General features: G+C 52.1%; 3 protein-coding genes and 1 non-coding gene across 10 annotated transcripts; 2 read left to right on the top strand and 2 right to left on the bottom strand.

Moving 5' to 3' along the window:
• The first annotated feature begins 2,089 nt into the window (after positions 1 to 2,089).
• Plk3 (polo like kinase 3) lies at positions 2,090 to 7,344 on the top strand. 2 transcript variants are annotated; one of them, XM_004639202.1, is made up of 15 exons: positions 2,090 to 2,505; positions 2,627 to 2,734; positions 2,823 to 2,939; positions 3,082 to 3,211; positions 3,288 to 3,375; positions 4,431 to 4,526; positions 4,620 to 4,818; positions 4,929 to 5,055; positions 5,254 to 5,345; positions 5,584 to 5,677; positions 5,813 to 5,896; positions 5,973 to 6,135; positions 6,283 to 6,412; positions 6,589 to 6,702; positions 6,817 to 7,344. In XM_004639202.1, the coding sequence occupies exons 1-15, from the start codon at positions 2,296 to 2,298 to the stop codon at positions 7,006 to 7,008; spliced, it is 1,944 nt and encodes a 647-aa protein (XP_004639259.1). In that variant the 5' UTR covers positions 2,090 to 2,295; the 3' UTR covers positions 7,009 to 7,344. The 2 variants fall into 2 exon arrangements, with proteins under 2 accessions (XP_004639259.1, XP_023579940.1); XM_023724172.1 differs by having other exon boundaries at positions 2,208 to 2,505; positions 5,584 to 5,896; positions 6,817 to 7,033.
• Positions 7,330 to 9,052, bottom strand: Tctex1d4 (Tctex1 domain containing 4). Of its 4 annotated transcripts, none has more exons than XM_004639201.2 (3): positions 8,963 to 9,052; positions 8,451 to 8,509; positions 7,330 to 8,028 (listed from the first exon to the last, which is right to left on the bottom strand). In XM_004639201.2, the coding sequence occupies exon 3, from the start codon at positions 8,015 to 8,017 to the stop codon at positions 7,352 to 7,354; it is 666 nt and encodes a 221-aa protein (XP_004639258.1). In that variant the 5' UTR covers positions 8,018 to 8,028; positions 8,451 to 8,509; positions 8,963 to 9,052; the 3' UTR covers positions 7,330 to 7,351. The 4 variants fall into 4 exon arrangements, with proteins under 4 accessions (XP_004639258.1, XP_023579943.1, XP_023579945.1 ...); XM_023724175.1 differs by having other exon boundaries at positions 8,451 to 8,565; positions 8,963 to 9,015; XM_023724177.1 differs by having other exon boundaries at positions 8,451 to 8,556; positions 8,963 to 9,008.
• Positions 9,053 to 10,056: 1,004 nt separating this feature from the next.
• Btbd19 (BTB domain containing 19) lies at positions 10,057 to 14,971 on the top strand. 3 transcript variants are annotated; one of them, XM_004639200.2, is made up of 8 exons: positions 10,073 to 10,433; positions 11,812 to 12,028; positions 12,137 to 12,190; positions 12,894 to 12,953; positions 13,558 to 13,626; positions 13,705 to 13,836; positions 13,932 to 14,057; positions 14,189 to 14,971. In XM_004639200.2, the coding sequence occupies exons 1-8, from the start codon at positions 10,348 to 10,350 to the stop codon at positions 14,321 to 14,323; spliced, it is 879 nt and encodes a 292-aa protein (XP_004639257.1). In that variant the 5' UTR covers positions 10,073 to 10,347; the 3' UTR covers positions 14,324 to 14,971. The 3 variants fall into 3 exon arrangements, with proteins under 3 accessions (XP_023579942.1, XP_004639257.1, XP_023579941.1); XM_023724174.1 differs by lacking the exon at positions 13,932 to 14,057 and having other exon boundaries at positions 10,057 to 10,433; positions 13,705 to 13,881; XM_023724173.1 differs by lacking the exon at positions 13,558 to 13,626 and having other exon boundaries at positions 10,074 to 10,433.
• A 3,922-nt stretch (positions 14,972 to 18,893) lies between these two features.
• On the bottom strand, positions 18,894 to 19,009 carry LOC111818910. Its single transcript, XR_002822779.1, has one exon. It is a non-coding gene; the product is annotated as a U5 spliceosomal RNA (small nuclear RNA).
• Between the last annotated feature and the right edge of the window lie 1,237 nt (positions 19,010 to 20,246).

Here is a 20,246-nt window from a genome sequence, read left to right as displayed (position 1 = left end):
GGTCCCTGTGCTTTGCTAAGCTTGTTCTAAGGAGGTGCTTTAGACCACTGAGCCATCTCACCAGCCCACCACCATGAGTTTGAGGCCAGCCTGGGCTCCACTATAGTGAGTTAAAGCCCAGTATGACACTGCCCCCTTAAAAAAAAATCACAATTGTTTTTTATTTGGTCTTTTTGACTCAGGCTGGCCTTGCGCTCACTTTGTAGCCCAGACTGATCTCCAACTCACAAGGATCCTCTTGCATCAGTCTCCTGAGTGTTAGAATTATAGGTGTGCACCATACCCAGCAAAAATCACAATGCTGAATATGCTTCTACAGGCCTTGGGGCTATTTACCTTGGGTATTTGTCTTTTCTAACCCTCTTCCATATCCCCAAGAAAACTACAATTTTTTTCTTCTTCCCAGTTAAGGTCTTGCTATGTAGTTCAGGCTGGCCTCAGACTCACTACTCAGCCTGCCTTGAGCTCATGAGTTCCAAGTACTAGTATTAAACATGTGAGCCGCCACATGCAGGTTTTTGTTTGTTTGTTTGTTTGTTTGTTTTAGGCCAGGTCTTGCTGTGCAGCCCAACCTGGCCTCGAGCTCATGATCCTCCTGCCTTAGCCTCCCTACTGCGGGATCAAGTGCACTATGTCTGGGTGTTGCCCCCTGATTCATATGAACTAGTCATACTTCTCCAAATCTCAGGCTACTTGGTGTCTTTCTTCAGAGGCCATGAAGGACAGGCTTGGGTTTCAGTGAGACTTCTGACGGCAGTTTGTGAAGGTGGTGAGAAAAAAGGGTGATTAGACCAAAGCTGGAGGCCAGTGAGGTGCTTGGCAATGATCCGACGGGAGACTGTGCCAGACCTGTGTGGAGACAAGCCAGGTGGGTCCACACCAGAGATGTCTAGAGATAAACCAGTAGAGGTTAGACATAAATAAGTATGTGTTCTTTCCTGGCTGCTCTTTCTAAAGCAGGCTCTTGGTCTAACCTTGTTTACTTCCTTCATGGTACTTCTGACAACCTGAAATTACGTTGTTTATATACTTGCCTATGATCCATTTTCATAAAGCAGAATCAAGTAAATTGAGTTCTATGACATTGATTTTTTTTTTTTTTTTTTTTTTTTTGAGGGGGAATATTGAGACAGGGTCTCACTATGTATCCCAGGCTGGCCTTGAACTCAAAGTGATCCTCCTACCTCAGCATTCCAAGTGCTGGGATTATAGGCTGCACCATTGTGACTGGCTACCTTGATCAGTTTTATTCCAGACAATGCCTAGCACTCACAAGGTAATCTCAACAGATCCCTGAAGCCTTGTTGGCTGGCACTGACCAGGGATCTAGGGTTTAAAGTGTCCCTAAGACTAACTGCCCAAGTGCCCATTCCTATCATTTGAGAATACCAAATTCCATTTTTCACTTGCTGGCTGCTGACTGAAGGCAGTGGATATTTCCAGAAGGAAGTGGGGGCCCCAAGCAGCAACCTGAAATCTGCCCCTCATGGGTGTAAAAGTAAGAGCCTGGTGCGGTGACCATATGCCTGTAATCCCAGCACTACAAAGTGAGCTCGAGGCCAGCCTGAACTGCATAGCGAGACCCTGTCTCAAAAAGAAGGAAAATAAAATAAAAACTCTATTGAAGAAAAAAAGAATGTCTACGTGGATAGGGGAAGATGTGGCCATCATATAAGCATCTTGAATACAAACACGGCTGTTTGATTCCAAAACCCGGTATGGCAGCTCCAGACCAAGCAAGCTGGCCTCCAGTGTGTTGTTCCTCAGTCCCTACTGGGTGCGGCCCACACAGAAAAAGGAGTATCACGGCCAACTCAGGAGAAAGTGAGAGATACCTCAGCCTCCCCACACAGAAACGCAGATCTCTCTGGTAGCTGGGGAGACGCCCCTAGACGCCTGACCCCTACTCCCACGCAAGATGGAGAATGAAAGGATCTTTAGCAGCGCGACAGGCAGTCAGTCACCAGAGTTCGAGGATTGGAGACTAGACCCTCGGGTTCCTCGGGCCAGTTCGCATCCGCGTGATGACTAGTGCCGTGGTGGCGCCTTTAAAACCCGAGCAGGAGGCGGGGCCTCGATGAATGGGGGTTGGAGGAGGTGCTTCGGATGACGTCAGCGTTCAGGGGCGTGGCTCCTCCTGACCCGGCGGGCGTTGCTCAAGAAGACTAGACGCTGAGAGGAGGCGTTCATTGATAAAAACGCCGGGCTCCCTCTGGCGCTAGAAGCGTGGCGAAGCCAGGCAGCGCCACGCGCGGCCGTGGCCGGGCGGAACCGAGAGGCAGCCGCGCTGCCCGCATGGAGCCCGCCGCCGGGTCGCCGTCTCCGCGCGCCTTCCCGCGTGCGGCCGCCCCACCTGCACCCCCAGCCGGACCCGGGCCGCCCGCGAGCGCCCCGCGCGCACCTGAGGAGGGGACGCTAGTCGGACCCCCGGCACCGGACCCCGGGCGCCTCATCACCGACCCGCGCAGCGGCCGTACCTACTTTAAAGGCCGCTTGCTGGGCAAGGTGGGCCAGCGTCTAAGGAGCAGGACTCGCGGGGTGGAGGGAGCCCTGCCGGGTTGGGCGGGGTCGCCGGACCCCACCGTGGGGTCCTCGGGAGCGCCTGGCTTGATGTTCCTGCTCTTAGGGTGGGTTTGCCCGCTGCTACGAGGCCACCGACACTGAGAGCGGCAGCCCCTACGCGGTCAAAGTCGTCCCACTGAGCCGAGTCTCCAAGCCGCATCAGCGCGAGAAGGTGGGTCCCGCACCGCGGACTGGGGACGGGCGGGGACAGTGGCGGGGAGGGCACCTGGAAGGATGACGACCCTGGGCTCCCACTGCAGATCCTCAACGAGATTGAGCTGCACCGAGACCTACAGCACCGCCATATCGTCCGTTTTTCACACCACTTTGAGGATGCTGACAACATATACATTTTCCTGGAGCTCTGCAGCCGAAAGGTGGGGAATGAATTCCAGCGGGGAAGGGGTAGGAAAGAAGGCGAGTCCCATCCTCCAAAGCTGGGGCCGTCTTTCTGGGCCAGGACAGATGGAGGGAGACTCAGAGAGGGTGAACAAGGGCTGAGGCAGTGGCTCTCCGCAGTCCCTGGCCCACATCTGGAAGGCCCGGCATACCCTGTTGGAACCAGAGGTACGCTACTACCTGCGGCAGATCCTTTCGGGCCTCAAGTACTTGCACCATCGGGGCATCTTGCACCGGGACCTCAAGCTAGGTGAGGATTCTGGGTCTGTAGGGTGGGGCCAGGAATAGAAGGAAAGAAGGAACCTGACACTTCTGCCTCTGTCCAGGGAATTTCTTCATCACGGAGAACATGGAACTGAAGGTGGGGGATTTTGGGCTCGCAGCTCGGTTAGAACCCCTGGAGCAGAGGAAGAAGTGAGTGTTTGAGGGAGGAGGTGGTCATGCACAATCTGTGTGACACAGATGATGTGTGTGGCAGACGGTGAGTGTGTATGTGGGAGGCAAGGTGACCTCCTGACTTGTGCATGTGATAAACAAGGAAGGGGTGACGGGCTGTTTGTAGACTATGGAGTTGGCAGCCGCAGTTGCTGGGACTGGTGGAGAGGGTGAAGGGCCTGTTAAATGTGTGACATTGGGGAGGGAATAACCCTGAGTTCCTGAGACAGACAGGGGAGTAAAGATTCTGGAGGTTTAAGACTGACCCTGTGGAGCTGGGTGTGGTGGTGCACCCCTGTAATTCCAGCACTCAGGAGGCTGAGGCAGGAGGATTGTGCAAGTTCTAGGCCAGTCTTGCCTACAAAGTGAGCTCAATGCCAGCTTGAACTGCACAGTGAAACCTTGTCTCAAAAAGACCAAAAGAAAAAACAAAACAAAACAAAACAGACACTGTGTGTCAGTAGGGTTACATATACATGTATGTGGGAAAGGCAGTACGTGATACCTTGTGGGTGTGTAAGACCCTGCTGTGGCCACTGTGACTGGGTATGTATGACACAGATAGGCATGTGTGGCCGATTAGTGTTTAGAGGGGATATGACAGCTGGTATTGGTGTGTGTATGGCACAGACTGGGAGGTGACAGCCTCATGGGTGTGTCTCACAGACGGGAGTGGGGGAAGGGGCCAGCCTTGGACCCTCTGTGACCCTTGAGGAGGGGCTAGCTTGGGGGTCAGCTTTCCCCTCCCCCCATCCTTCAGAGCAGCTGAGCAGCTGCGCCAGGCAGGTGGGTGGGGACTCAGCTCTCATGGCCAGCATCCATTGTCCCAGGACAAGCAGGAGCTCTCTGGCCTTTGGTGACAGGCAGCTGCTTTGTCTATAGAGTCACGGGGGGGGGGGGGGGGGGGGGGGGGGGGGGGGGGGGGGGGGGGGGGGGGGGGGGGGGGGGGGGGGGGGGGGGGGGGGGCAGGAATGGGAGGGCTGCCGGGCTGAGTCTGAGGCTGCCCCTCCCCTCTCCTTTCCACCCTCTTTCAGGACCATCTGTGGCACCCCTAACTATGTGGCTCCAGAAGTGCTGCTGAGACAGGGCCATGGCCCTGAGGCAGATGTGTGGTCGCTGGGCTGTGTCATGTGAGTGCCAGATTCAGTCACAGACAATTTGCAGGTGTGTGGAAGGGGCACTTCTGCCACATTACTACTGAGCCTCATGTCCTTGGCCCACAGGTACACGCTGCTCTGTGGGAGCCCCCCATTTGAGACAGCAGACCTGAAGGAAACCTACCGCTGCATCAAGCAGGTTCACTACACATTGCCTGCCAGCCTCTCACTGCCTGCCCGGCAGCTCCTGGCTGCCATCCTTCGAGCTTCACCCCGAGACCGCCCCTCTATTGACCAGATCCTGCGCCATGACTTCTTTACTAAGGTCTGTGGCTCCCAGATATCTGGGTTCTACCTGCATATTCCTAGGGGGTTAAGTGGGCAGGCGACAGGACCTCTGGGGTCTTTTCTCTATTGACATGGCTCCCCTCCCAGGGCTACACCCCCGACCGGCTCCCTATCAGCAGCTGTGTGACAGTCCCAGACCTGACACCCCCCAATCCGGCAAGGAGTCTGTTTGCCAAAGTTACTAAGAGTCTTTTTGGCAGGAAGAAACGCAAGAGTGAGTGGGGTGTCAGTGGGTTGGGGGTATAGAATGGTATAGCTGCTTGATACATGCATCTTGGGGATGCAAAAGTGTGGGTGCCTGTGAACTGTGAGAGCGTGTGTCATCCAGGCACTTGGGAAGTCCTGTCTTGGTGTCATCCTTGTGGGAAACAGGGCTGGCAGGACACTGAGGCCTGTATTTACCCACCCCCAGATAAGAGCCATCCTGAGGAGAGGGAGGAGGTCTCCTGTTTGGTGAGCAGCTTCATGCGCACATCCCTTGGCCAGCAGGGCGCCAGGCCGGAGGTGAGATGCTCACGTGGCCATTCTGCCCTGACTCATTCCTGCCCCAGCAGCTGAGGGAAGCCCAGGATAAAAGGCTGATGAAGCATCCAGCCTCACGGTGGCCTAATTGGCTGTGTCTCATTAGCCACCTGTGGCTGACCTGGGGTGCCCTGGGAAGCAGGGCAGGGCTGGGCCATGAACTTTCAAGGATTTAGATTCCAAGGCCTATCTCACTCTCTCTTCCTACCTAACCCTCCAGGTACCAGCAGCTTCTGGTCCAATCCCAGCGGGCCTGGTAGAGACAGTAGCTGAAGATAGCTCACCACGTGGGACACTGGCCAGCAGTGGAGAGGGTAAGGAGCCAGGGAGTCTGAGAGGTGCCAGAGGTTGCTGGTCCAGGGACCAGAGGGAAGGAAACGGTTGGCACAAGGAAGCCAGGTTATGTCCAGCAGGGTTAATGCCTAAATCTCAGGCCCTGATCCCTTCAGGTTTTGAAGAAGGCCTGACCGTGGCCACAGTGGTAGAGTCTGCGCTCTGTGCTCTGAGAAACTGTGTGGCCTTCATGCCCCCAGGTAAGCCTGATGTCTGGTATGCACGATGGGTTGCCTGGCCCGAAGCAGCTCCTCACTCCTTCCTCTCCTGTGACAGCGGAACAGAACCCTGCCCCACTGGCACAGCCGGAGCCTCTGGTGTGGGTCAGCAAGTGGGTAGACTACTCTAACAAGTTTGGCTTTGGGTACCAACTATCCAGCCGCCGGGTAGCTGTGCTTTTCAATGATGGCACACACATGGCCCTGTCGGCCAACAGAAAGTAAGTGCTGTTGGGGATCCCTTGCAGCCAGGCTGTCTGCCTATCAGGGCTGCACCTGGATGTATGTTTCCAGATTTAGGGACCTGAGGTTTCTTGGGATAAGGCACTGATGCAGGGCTCCCTTTGATACCCACCCTTGCTTTCCAGGACAGTGCACTACAACCCCACCAGCACAAAGCACTTCTCCTTCTCTGTGGGTGCTGTGCCCCGGGCTCTGCAGCCTCAGCTGGGCATCCTGCGCTATTTCACCTCATACATGGAGCAGCACCTCATGAAGGTGTGTATGCTGGGCTGTGGTGCATCAAGGACTAACAGGGCTGATCCCTCTGACTCTCCTTTGGTGGCTGGATGGGGGGTTATAAAAGCAGAGGTTGAACCTGTAAGGAAGGGAGACATCCAGAGGGAGGGGCCTGGGTCCTTCAGACCAGTAACCTGCCCTGCCCCTGCTTCCAGGGAGGAGATCTGCCCAGTGTAGATGAGGTGGAGGTGCCTGCTCCACCCTTGCTGCTGCAGTGGGTGAAGACTGAGCAGGCCCTTCTCATGCTGTTCAGTGATGGCACAGTCCAGGTAAGAGTGAATTCTGGAGTTGGTGGAGGGAGGTCTGGGAGGCGGAGGCTGCTGGGAAGGAAACTGTCTGGTCTGGAACTGAGGCCCTGATTGATATCACCCTCTTATCCACAGGTGAACTTCTATGGGGACCACACCAAGCTGATCCTCAGTGGCTGGGAGCCCCTCCTTGTGACTTTTGTGGCCCGAAACCGCAGTGCTTGTACTTACCTCGCCTCCCATCTCCGGCAGCTAGGCTGCTCCCCAGACCTGCGACAGCGACTACGCTATGCCCTGCGCCTTCTCCGGGACCGCAGTCCAGCCTAGGCCCCAGCCCTCCGTGTTCTGAGCCCTGAGGTCTAGGCCTGTGCCTGTTAAGGTTCAGTCCTTGCATTTGTGGCTCTCTGTGCCCCTTTGGTGCCTCACTGGGGGCTCTGGGCTGAATCCCCTAAGCAATCAGGGACCAGCTTTACTGGAGTTGGGGGTTGCCTACCCTTGCTGCTCCGTACCCTCTCTCTGAGATTAAGCCTGAGCCTTAGCCCCCAGCTAGGGGGGCATTATTTATGGACCACTTTTATTTATTGACAGACATTTATTTATTGGGATGTGAGCCCCAGGGGGGTTCTCCTCCTGGAAATAATAAACCATTTTGCAGAACTTGGAGACCTCCTTATTCATAGTAGAGCCCATGGACAATGGCCACCACAAAGAGGGAGGTGTTGGTGAAGGACGCAGAGGCCAGTCCGTCACAGGCCTCATCCCAGAGCGCGCGGCTGACCACTTGCACATCCTGGCCGGCACGTGGCCCCAGCACCACACTGCACACCAGCTTGTAGCGTGGTGGGCTGCACTTACGCAGGTGCAGGCGCACCTGTTCGCACAGCTCTCGTGCCAGCTTGCCAGCCTCGGTACCTGAGTAGCATGCATTGTGCAGACCTGCCTCCAAGGCTGCCTCCAGAGCCCGATGAGCACGTGCAGCTTCCCAGCGCTGCCCAGGTGCAGGCTCCATCCTGTATGAGGGTGCCACCTGTGGTGTAGGTGCCAGGGGCAACCCTGAAAAGCTGATCCGAAAAGCTAGAGGGGACCCTGGTCCCACAGATAGCCGCCGACCACCAGCCCCCAGGATGGGCCCAGCTAGAGAGTTGCGGCGTGAGAAGGACCCCGGGAGGCCCAGCACGGATCCTCGGCGGGAGGCTGGGCCCAGGCCTGTGCCTGCTGGCCGGGCCTCATCGATGCTGGGCAGGTGGCTTCCAGGTCGTACAGGTGGTAGTTTGGTTCCCGGCTCTTTGATGGTCTCTTCCTCCTGACGTCCCGGGGCCAGGGCCCTGCCAGCCATGGACCTACAGGCTGAAAAACCCACTCAGGATGACATTCAGTGGTCATCTTTCCATTGGGGGGTTATGCCCTGCCCCATCCCCCCTTTGAGCCCAGGACCTTTGCACTGAGACAGAATCTTGCTCAGTATCTCAGACTGGCTTCAAACTCACCATCTTCTGGGCTCAGTTCTGAGTGATGAGATTTACAGCTACCACAGGCTTTTTTTTTTTTTTTTAGAAAACCTCTCACTCTTACCCAGTCTCCTTTGAATACCTGGGCTATGATGGTTCTTTTGTCTTAGCCTCCTAAGCAACTGGGACCACAAGGACTGGACTACAGGCATATGCTACCCCATGCAGCTGTCCCTATCCCAGGGGGCTCCTTTTAGAGCTTGCAGTGATAAAAACAGCCAGATGCCCTAGGTTCACCACCCCTGCCCTATCCCATCTTACCTGTTTTGGGAATAAGTGGATCAAACTGAGGCTGCCTGGTTTTCTAGGTGCTTAGAGGACTGTTAGAGACAAGCCAGGGAAAGATGCTGCAGTCTGATCCTGAGTTCTACTTTCTCTTGGGCACCAGAGAGTTGGCTAGGTGAGCTCTAAATATCCCTAAATACCTTTCCCTTTCCTCTCTTCCACCTGATTTAACCATAGAAAGGGGAGATGAACCTGACTTCTGGCTCACCCTGGACAGCAGAGGTGGAGTCTCCAGCCCTTAACCAGGAGGAACAGACAGACCTGACTCCTTTACCCCCACAGATCCCTCGAGCCCTGGGGTTGTCTAGGCATTACCACCTCTATCTTCTCTAGGCAGGAAACAAAAGACCCCACAGCAGGCAAAGGCTGGGGACAGGGGCCCATTGAACTCTTTTGGTCTCTGACTTCACCTCCTACACAGTCACTCTTGGCATCACCCCTCTTCTTCTACCCTCTGCTCCTGAAACTCCCTCAGGTGCCTGAGTCACCTGCAGTCTTTAGCCTCCAAGCACATCGGGCTCCACAGGTGTCTCCTAGCTGGCCTGACTGCTGGGGTGGGAGAGAAAGGTTGTGTTGTGCAGTTGCCATGGGCTGCAGGGCAAGCACTTCCCCTCCCAGCCCAGTCTCCAAGTTCGCCTGTGGTAGAACCTGGGAATGTTACGAGAGCAACGGCTGAGGGGGGCAGCCCCTGAGTGATCAGGGAGAGATGGCACACAAAGGTGAGGTACTAAGGGGCATAGGGGCCTTGGGCAGATAAGCAGCTCTTTGGCTGCTTTGTGAAATGGTCGAAGGACTGACTGGCTGTGAGGGAGTCATAGGGGCCTGTGATATGAGGAAATCTTGAAGAGGTGGAGGCAGCTGCTCAGGAATCCAGGATCTGGGTCCACAGGAAGAAGCACGTCACGACTGTCTCCCTGTCAACCTCAATAAGGACAAACATTTCCGCTTCAGGCTCAGAGCAAGGGTGGGGCTTGGATGACTTCCTCAGTTCAAGGATGTGGGGGAAGGGGGGAGGCCAGTGGCTCAGCTGGGAGGACCCAAACCCAACACAGCTACAGCCCACCCGGTAGCAACCCCACAACTGGTCTCTGGACCTTTGCCAACCCAAGTGCCTGGGGGTTGTCCTCAGCTGGCTATACCTCTCTAGTGCCTCAGGCCTAGGCTACCCCTTCCCCACAAGCAGCTGCATCTCAGGGATGCCAGAGGCTTTGAGTTTCAGTCAGAGCTGACACCTCACCTGACTCATATCTGGGAGGGATGGGACTGCTGTCCCTCAAGCTCAGTATAGGCCCTAAAAACCATCTATGAAAGTGAAGTTTTTCCAGTCGATGTGGGGTTCCACATCCTAGCTAACCTGATCTAACTTAGGAGTCTGTGGGGTAAGAAGTAGAAAGCCAGGGAAATTGAACTCTGGACCTGGCCCAGACAGGAGCCAGTGCTAGGACTCTGACTCGGCTTAGGGCCCCTCCAAAGGCTAAAATTTTCCCCTGGGCCTGTGCGGAGGTAGGCGGAGCCTCCTCAGGCCCAGCTCCAGTTACCATGGAAACCTACAGGCTTCCCACCCCCTGGCTGCTTGAGCAGGCTCCTAGCCTGGGCCTCCTGATCTCCCTGTCTGCTCTAGCTCCGGCCTTTCCTAGGTCCCTGACTGTCTCATTCCTGAGGCTGTGGTCTCCTCAGAACTCTTCTGATGTCTTCTAAAGGAACCTGAGCCTCTTTCTTCCTTAAACGGCAGCTTCTCAGCTAACAGGCCTCCCCAGCTTCTGGCCCACTCTCTCAGGCCTCTCTAGTCTCACCACCTCAAGGCCTGGCCAGGAGATACCAGCGTACAGCAGCTTCCTGGGCCCCTCCAGCCCCACCTCCTCTTGCTCTACGTATGGAAACCCCAGGACTGGTCGTGCATGGACTGGCTGAGCCCTTTTCCACAGCGCTCCGAAGCCTTGTCAACAACCCCCAATTCAGGTGAGGGAATGAGCCCTGTATGGAGCACAGATTTTCCCTAGCTGGCTCTGCCAGGCAACAGGACTCTGAGGAGGCCTGGGTGAAGGGGTGAGGAATGAGGGCTTGGCTGTCGTCCCTGGTGAACTCGCTCTGTGGGAAGGCCAAGGGTAGAGAGTGTTACTGTTCACTGTAGCCATGACATTGTGAGAGTCAGAGGTGGTGGGTGGTCAGGGCTGGAGCCTGACACTGTTGTATGAGGTCAGGCCAGGCCCTTCCTTTTTTGGGTCACTTGGGCAGGGAGGGTTCCTTCACAGAGGACAAAAGGGCCCTTAAGTTGCTAGACCCTGGGAGATGAAATTTAACTTGATGCTCTTCTGTGGAACATGCAGCTAGGTGTTAAGACTCCCTGCTTAAAGAGGCAGAGGAACATATGACCCTGTTGTGGGAACTGGGGATTCACAAGAGAAACAAAGCTCCAAGGGATTGCCCAGACAGGAAGTAGCTCAAGGGTGCTACTTATTGCTTGCCTGAGATGCTGATCAGGAGAACCAGAATGCAGCTTCCTGTCCCCACTGCTCAGATCTGGACTCATTTGAAAAGGGCTGGTGACTCTCACAACTCTGCTTCTTTGGGGCAGGAGAAGGAAAGCAGTTGTGCTTGAGTAGTCGGAAACCTTGGCCTTGGATCTGGAACAAGGAGATGTCAACAATGTCAGCTTTTTTTTTTTTTTTTTCTGTCTCTTACTCTTAACCTTGTTCAGAGGCCCAGAGGCTTAGGCCGGAAGTGATCACGAAGATGGAAAATGTGGTCGGGCCTCATTATGGTGCATCACTACTATGTATGCTTGCAGTCAATGCACTCCCTGCACCCCACACCCCCACACCTCAAGAGGGCTGAAAAAAGCTGAGTTGGCAGGTAGTGGAGGAGGCACCAAGAAGAACTTTCTTTCCCTTGTCTCAAGGCAGAGGACAGGAGATCAGTCTTACTTATGCAGTCCTTAGTGACTGAACACAGCTGGCTCTTTGGAGACCTGAAGTTGAGTGAGAAACCTGAGATTTAAAGATAGAAAGTTGGGGGCTGGGGAGATGGGTCAGTAGAATAAGCGCTTCCCTGGCAAGCACAAGGGCCTGAGTTCAATCCCCAGTTCTGCCAAAATAATAATAATAATAATAATAATAATAATAATAAAATAAAGATAGAAAGTCATTTGCCTGTTGTACCATAGGGTAGAGCTGGAACTAACCTTAGAGCTGTGTATCCCAGATGACTTCCTGCTGGAAGGCTAAGCCCCATCTCTTACATTACAGATAAGGAAACTAAGGCCCACAGTGTGGGCCAAGGCAAAGCTCAAGCTGTACCCTGGACTCTTCTCCCCTGGCCCTGCCATTCTCTCCTACAGTGATGTTCGCTTTGTGGTTGGTCAAGAACGGCAGGAAGTATTTGCCCACCAGTGCTTGCTGGCCTGTAGATGCAACTTCTTCCAGCGACTTCTGGGCACGGAGCCAGGCTCCTCTGGGGTACCTAGACCTGTGGTGCTGAGCACAGTGCCAGCAGAAGCCTTCTTGGCCGTGCTGGAGTTCCTGTACACCAATAGTGTCAAGCTGCACCGCCACTCTGTAAGCACCCGGAGCAGGGACTTGAGTGGGAGAGGCTGGGTGCTCTACCTGCTACACTGTGGGCCCGAGGGAAACTCCCTTCTGCTTCCCCAACTGCCCACTCTGCAGGTGCTGGAGGTGCTGACAGCAGCTGTGGAATATGGACTGGAGGAACTGCGAGAGGTGGGTTTTTACACCAGGGCTTGTTTCTTTTGTCTCTCCTACACAAACTGCTTCATACACATCATGATCTGGAGAGAACATATCACACAGATGGAAGCATGGGTATTTCCCCATGTGTGCAGGGCATGTTCATGTGTCTGTGGGTAATGGACGTTTACATCCTGTGTGTGTTGGACAGGCACAAGGACAAATCACCCTTGGTCCCTGGTGGCAGAGTGTGATAGATGAGGGTGAACCATGCCGAGGCCATGGGGGGGGGGATTTCCTGGAGGAGGAAACATTTGTGTAGGATTTGGCAGAAGGAAGACTCTGTCAGAGAGGAATGGGAAGATGTTATTGTAGTCAGTCACCAAAGGAGCTAGTGAGACATTTGTGAGGCTGGAGTATAAGTGAGAGAGAAGAGGGGGTAAGGCAAGGGGGTGGGGGGCAGGGCCTGGTTTATGTAGGGTCTTCACGAATCTGGACTTTGGAACACCTGTGATCCTAGCATTTAGGAGGCTGAGGCAAGAGGATCATGGGTTTGAGGCCAGCCCGGGGTGCATAGTGAGTTCAAGACCAGTCTGAATTACAGAGGCAGACTGTCTCCTACCCCAAATCTAGACTTTAAGCTGTACTGGGCAGCTCCTCACTACAAGTCTGCTCAGGGTTTTTGCAGTGCAACTCAGGACACCTCTACGTAGCTCACACCCATTTCTGTTTCCAGCTGTGCCTGGAGTTTGTGGAGAAGGTACTCGATGTGGAACTAGCTTGTGAGGCTCTGCAGGTGAGTGCTGCTGGACAGGCCTGGGAGGAGTCTGGCTTTCAGTATGTAGTTCAGGGCTCCAGGTGTCAGAAGCTTGGAATATACTATGTCTGGCCTAAGGAGGCATGGAATTCAAGGCCAGCCTGAGTTGCACAGCAATATCATTCTGAAAACAAAAAAATAAAATGTTAAAAAACCCTAAGAACACCTAAACAAACCAAAACTAGAACAATTTGGAAACTTAAGAAGCAGGAGTGCTCCAAGGATGTCTATGGGATAAATCTGGGGTCTAGGTATGTGGGAAGAAGGGTACATTAGAGTAAGGTGCAGGAGCAAGACCTGAAGGTTGAAGGTCTTTGCTGGTCTTCAATCAAGGGTGGGGCAGGGGAAGAATAGGGCATGGGACTGAAAAGCCAAACCTAGGCCCTGGGGAGGTTTGGAGACAACACTTGGTCTCTTTAGTGTCTGCTTGCATGTGTTAGGGGGGACTTTCTGTGAGTTTAGTTTCCGGGGAGGCTGTAGGCTTCAGTCATTGTCCTCAGTTAGGGCTAAGGTCTGGCTTGCAGTGATGATCACATGTGCAGGGCTCAGGTCTCTCTCGTCTCCAACTTCATTCTGCTCCCAGGTGGCTGTAACCTTTGGCCTAGGGCCGCTACAGGAGCGGTGTATAGCCTTCATAGAAGCCCACAGCCAGGTACCACTATCCATCTACATACTCCTCACCCTACCAAACCCATCTTGCTTTCCCCTGACCCGCTCCGCCGACCCGCAGGAGGCGCTCCGGACCCGCGGCTTCCTGGAGTTGTCGGCCGCTGCGCTGCTGCCTCTGCTGCAGAGCGATAAGCTCTGTGTGGATGAGGCTGAGCTGGTCCGGGCTGCCCGGAGCTGGGCGCGCGTGGGAGCGGTGAGTGGGGACAGGAGGAGCGCGAGCGCCGGCCGCGGGAACACGGTGAGCCGGCAGCGGGGCGGGGGCTCTGAGCTCAGGGCTGGCGTTCGCAGGCTGTGCTGGAGCGGCCCATGGCCGAGGTGGCGGCCCCGGTGGTTCGAGAGCTGAGATTGGCCCTGCTGGCCCCAGCGGAACTGAGCGCCCTAGAGGAGCAGAACCGGTGGGAGCCGCTCATTCCGGTGAGGACGCGGAAACCAGGCTCACTAGCTGGCAGCTTGGCGGAGGGGAGCTGGAGGGCGGGAATGGTTCGGCTCAGGGTCTTCGGGAAAAGGGGCGCTGCAATACTGAAGTGACCCTCTTTCTCTTCTAGGTGGAGCAGATCGTGGAGGCGTGGAGATGCCACGCCCTGCGTAGAGTGACTCCAGCCCAGGGCGCACCGTACCGCCGCCGGAGTGGGACCCTGCCGCGAGAGCACCACCGCTTTCTGGGCCTGCCCTTCAAATGACGTCGGGCCGCGAATGGCATGGAATTCGGGACTGTCCACACTACAGCTCCCGGCATGCTCTGCGCTTGGAGCTGACTTCCGCTTCCGACATGCTTGGCGAGCCCTGCACCGGAAGAGCCTGGTGGCTGGTCGGGGGCTGGAGGGTGGGCCTTGTGGCGGGGGCTAGACCCGAAAGCGAGGCTTTTCTCGCCCCACGTCCTCTCACTCGATCTGCTCTCCTGACTCCCACAATTCTGTTAAGTTCAGGTCCCCTGTGGACCTGCTTCTTAGAGCTGTCTCCCGAGTGTACCTCAGATGACGCAGCGCGATGCTAAATCGACTTCCCCATCTTTCTGAAGCTCTGCTCCTATCAGGTCTGTCATTTGCGTGGGTACCCACGTCGCCTCTGCCTTCTGCGAGACCTTCCCACTTGGTAACCTTCACTTCCACCCGTCCTGCCCAGTCCTGTCTGACTGGTGTCTTCCTTCCTTCACTGCAGCGCCCCCTCCAGTTATTTTTCATTTTGCAGCCAGCGCAGCCCTTATCTCAGCCTTCCTCCCTAAATCCTTCATCATTCCTTTGCCTCTAAGACAAAGAGGCCCCATCGCTTTGGGGCACTCCAAATTACTGTTGTTCCTAAAACATTTAGCAACTCTTTTCTCAACCTTGCCTTTGTGTGCATTCATTTCTTTGAGACACAACTAGTCCTTCTGGTTCCAGATTTGCTTGTTATTGAAGGGGAAAAAAATTAAAAAAAAATTTTTTTTTTTTTCAGACAAGGTCTCAATACATAGCCCACGTTGTCCTTGCACACACAGTGCTCCACTTGCCTCAGCTTCTCAAATGCTAGGATTACAGGTGTGCACCACCACTCCAGGTATGAAGACTTCTGTTACCCCCCTCTAACACATCATCGAACATCTTGCCTTCCCTTTGAACTTGAATCACTAGGTGAAAGATCCCTGGGACCTGGAGTAGTGTTTTATTTCATTTCTCAATCCCTTTCACATAATATTTTGTTTATTTTTATTTTTTTGAGACAGAGTCTTACCATATGGTTTTTTGTTTGTTTGTTTTTGTTTTTTGCGGAACCGGGGCTTGAACTCAGGCCCTTGCACTTACCAGGGAACTGCTTACTCTACTGCGCCATTTCCCTGGCCCTATATGGTTTAGACTGACCTTGTACTCATTATGTGTAATCCAAGTTGGCCTCAAAATGGTGATCCTAGAAGCTGGGGAGATGGCTCAGTAGAATAGGCGCTTCCCTGGCAAGTGCAAGGGCCTGAGTTCAGTCCCTGGTTACGCCAAAAAACAAAACAAAACCAAACCCAACAAAACAAAACAAAAAACATAAAAAAGCTTTTATTTTTAACTCTTGGCTAGTGGTTATCCTTATGTTCAGATTATGGTTTTTTTTTTTTTTGCGGAACCGGGGATTGAACTCAGTCCCCTGCATTTGCCAGGCAAGTACTTATTCTATTGAGCTATCTCCCTGGCCCCCTTTATGTTCAGATTATTAAAAACTCATCTAAAAATATGCAGAACAAAATGAAATAGATGTCTCATGTATCCCCCCCCCCTTTTTTTTTTTTAAAGACAGGGTCTCACTATGCAGTTCAGGCTTGTCTTGAACTCATTTTGCAGGCTGGTCCCAAACTTGTGGTGATCCTCCTGCCTCAGCCTCCTGAATATTGGGATTATAGTTGTGTACCATCATGCCCAGCCTAGATGTCTCCTTATACACAAAATGGGTAAAAATTTGGTTTCTTTATTGATAATAAGTGATTTGGCACTAAAAACAGAATAAATAGGGGCCGGGGAGATGACTCAGTAGAATAAGTGCTTCCTTAGCAAGTGCAAGGGCCTGAGTTCAACCTCCAGTTCCGGAAACAAAACGAAACAGAACAAATAGTTCCAGTTGATTTTAGTTACACAGAATAAAGTTTTATTTTAATTTTAATTTTATTTTTTGTTTTTTTGGTGGAACCAGGGATTGAACTCAGGCTCTTGCGCTTGCCAGGGAAGCGCTTATTCCACTAAGCCATCTCCCCAGCCCTTATTTTTATTTTTTCCGACTAAATTTTTCTTCTTGCTCTCCAGGGTTCCTGAAACATCACCTTCCATGCTAGGTGGAAGGTGATCACCTTCCCACAGCCTTGAATGTCACTCTCACAGAAAACCACTTGAGGACCAGGGAGATGGCTCAGTGGAATAAGCGCTTGCAAGGGCCTGAGTTCAATCCCTGGTTTTGGAAAAAAAAAAAAAATCACTTGAACTTAACTAGACAGTGTACTGGTTAAAAAAAATATGACCATGGGGTGGCAAGATAGCTCAGCAGACTAAGCCCAAAGACCAGCCTTTGATGCCCAGCACCACATGCCATGCCAGCCCTGCCCCTGGGCACACTGAGCCTGTCACTGAGACTGCTATGGTGGCGCATGCCTGTAATCCCAGCTCTGGAGACGTTGGAAACAGGAAGCTCACTCTGAGTCCAAGCTATGTAGTGAGACTCTGTACCAAATACATTAAAAAAGAAAAAATTGGGGCCGGGGAGATGGCTCAGTGGAATAAGCACTTGCCTGGCAAGTGTAAGGGCTTGAGTTCAATCTCTGGTTCCACCAAAAAAAAAAAAAGAAAGAAAAAATTATGACCACAAGCATTGTCCTGTTTGTTAGGCACCTAATTATGTTTATTTTTTTAAATTAATTATTTATTTATTTTTACATTTATTGTGTGTGTGTGTGTGTGTGTGTGTGTGTGTGGCCAGCTCAGCCCACCAGGGGGTGGGGCTGGCTGGCATGTGGTGCTGGGGGATTGAACCACGGTCCACTGTGCTTTGCTAAGCTTGTTCTAAGTAGGTGGTTTAGACCACTGAGCCATCTCTCCAGCCCCCACCTAATTATGTTTAAAAAGTTGAGAAGCAACACAAAACAAGATGGTGGCCCTATAGCTCTTGCTATAGAATAGCTGCCAGTCTGACATGAGTGAAAAGAATGACAGGAATTAAAGGGTTAGTTTATGTTTAAAGGAGCTTTCTAGAAGGAGTGGGCCAAGAAATCCATCTGCCTCCTTGGCAACTCAAAGAGGCAAGGCCAAGAATCTTGTGGATGTTTTGTCAAATTGACATAGCTCAGATAAAACAGATAAGATGAAGGAATATCATGGTGTTACCTCCCAGCAGATTTCCATGAGAGTGCTTTCCTGTAGGAAAGAGGGTGAAAGCATTGCCATTACTCCATCATCAAATATGGAGTTAACATCTTATGAGGATCACCTAGATCCTGTGACCACCGAATCTTTTACTTTTTGATTTTTTTAAATCACAGGATGAGGCCTGGGGAGATGGCTTGGTGGTCTAAACACCTGCTTGACAAGTGCAAGGACCTAGGTTCACTCCCCAGTACCACATGCTGTGCCAGCATCAGAACCCTGGGCATGCTGTGCTGGCCCTGAAACCAGGTGTGGTGGTGCACCCCTGTAATTCCAATATTGAGGAGGTTGAGACAGGAGGATCGCTACAAGTCCAAGCTGCGTAGTGAGACCCTGTCCCAAGCAAGTAAAAGATTACTAAATCACAGGATGACCCAGGCATGGTGGCATATACCTGGAAACAGACAGGATCACTGCAAGGTCAAGGCCAGCCTGGGCCAAGGCTACCCAGGAGTGATAGTGCACACCTGCAATCCCAGCACTCAGAAGGCAGAGCCAGGAATACTTGCTGAGATTTTGAGGCCAGCTGGACTATGGTTGAGTTCAAGGCCAGCCTACATAGCGCCTTTTGGCTCTACCTTGAAGCCATACAAATAGGGCACAGCCTGCAGCTCAGAGAGCCTCTGGGACCCTGCTGAGGGGCTGTTCATGTACAACTGGCCCTGTGTACCCTTGGGGTCTAGAAAGGGCCTTGTATACTGCCTGAGCCCTCTGCATCCTGCCCTCCACTAAAAAAACAACAAAACCGAACAAAATTGGGCTGTAGAGCCAGAATACTTGGAAGTTCACACCTTTGCTGCCATTGTGACTTGTCTGAGACTATTCCATCATTTTATTCCTGTTAAGCAAGTGTTGTACTCACCACAGTTTCATTATTTATAAAGTAGAGAGAGAAACAGAGCACGTATTTAGGTTGGTGTCCCAGTAATCTGGGAGGCTGAGCCAGGGAAATCACAAACGTTATGGTTTGTGTATAGTTCAACTCCCAAAGCCTCATAGGGCAGTTTCTGCTCCCCCGCTAACATTAGTAGTTCTGTTAGTGAAGTTTAGCACCATGGAGTAAGTACACTAAACAACAAAGCCAGATACCTTCACAAAGTTAAAATGCTAGAGGTTATACAGTAGGCAGATCTCAACGTGAAATGTAATACAAATCGTTATGCATACACCAAAAGGACAAAACCTCACCTTAAGACAAAATAAATCGCAGAAAAACTACACATGAAAGCCAGCAAGATAGATAAAACTTTCAATACAAACCCGTGAAGACGCGATTGCAAAAATCAAGAATAAAATCACAACCACCTAAACAGTACAAACTGCACAAGCAGTTGTAACTCTTCAAGACAAGATATGCTTTGCTTTTTTTGTAACGAATATCAGTCTCGTATAAAACGAGACCTCAAAAAATTGAGTAACACTCAGAGTTGTTCCTCTCCACGGAAATCTTTAGTAAAAGGCGAAAGATTTATACGATCTGAAGAGAAACCAGAGTATAGAGTTAAGGATACACTGTTAACATCAAGAGAAAGGGTACCCTTATCTCGGTTATGGTTATTCAGCGCCTGGCTGCACACTCTACGTGGTTACACTTTATGTGAGCGTGCGTCTCCCACCTGAACCCCAGATTATGGAACAACACCCGCAGGGAAGATGCCAGACAGGCGAGCAATCTCGCGGTGCACCACGGGTATGCAAATTAGGGCGGCCCACCTTGCATTGCAGAACCCGGCTGCTGGGTGTCGCCCTCTCCAGGTCCTGAGCCCTGGACGCCTGAGGTGTGGGAGCGTCCGGCGGGACCTGTGCACAGCGTCTCTTTTCACGCGATCTGGGAGTGGTAAATTAACCGTCCCGAGTGGTGAGGAGTCGCGCGTTCTTTCCTTGTCAGTGTAGGGGGAGGCAGACGCTAAAACCAGCAGGCACAGTGCTCAGGGGCTGTGGGACCGCACAGGAGGGCAGCGCCCGCCCCTCCTGGGGAAGACAGCTCGCAAGCCAGTTGGAAACACCACCCCCCTAGCTTAATTTTTAAAAAATAGTACGTGTTTGCAGTCATAATGATTGTATTTCTTGTGGGGAGTTGCTGCATACATATGGATCTTAATTCTTTTTTCATCCCTTCTCCTTCTCTCCCTGCCCACATCTCTTGATCTTCTTCCCACTTGAGAAAGATTTGTCTCCCTGCTGTGTTACCTACCTCTTTATTTTTATTTTATTTTATTTTATTTTTTTATTTGTTTTTTTTGCGGAACCAGGGATTGAACTCAGGCCTTTGCTCTTGCCAGGCAAGTGCTTATTCTACTGAGCTATTTCCCCGGCCCACTTATCTCTTATTTTGCTATTTAATTGCATTTTGGGTTACTCATATAAGAGAAACCATGCGATATTTAAGCATGGGTCATTTTCCTCCAAATGTTTCAAGTTTATCCTTTATGGCAGAGTAACACACCATTGTGTGTAAATATATTTTTTTCTTCCTTTTTTTTAAAGCACATTTTTTTGGTACCAGAGATCAAATTTAGGACCTAGCACTTCCCAGGCAGGTGCTTATGCTGCTGAGCTATCTTCCAGGCCCTTATGCCACATTTTCTTTTCTTTTTTTTTTCACTCAGAACATTTTTAATAATGCACATTTAAAAAAAGTATTCATCTTACAAATTGTTCTGCAATCCAAATATACAACAGCTTGGAAAACAACATTTAGAAAACAAAAGCCAATGTAAAAAGACAGAGTAAA

This window comes from Octodon degus, unplaced genomic scaffold, assembly GCF_000260255.1.
Source record: "Octodon degus isolate 3935 unplaced genomic scaffold, OctDeg1.0 scaffold00107, whole genome shotgun sequence".
Taxonomy (NCBI): Eukaryota; Metazoa; Chordata; class Mammalia; order Rodentia; family Octodontidae; genus Octodon; species Octodon degus.
This window is presented reverse-complemented; position numbering and strand designations above follow the sequence as displayed.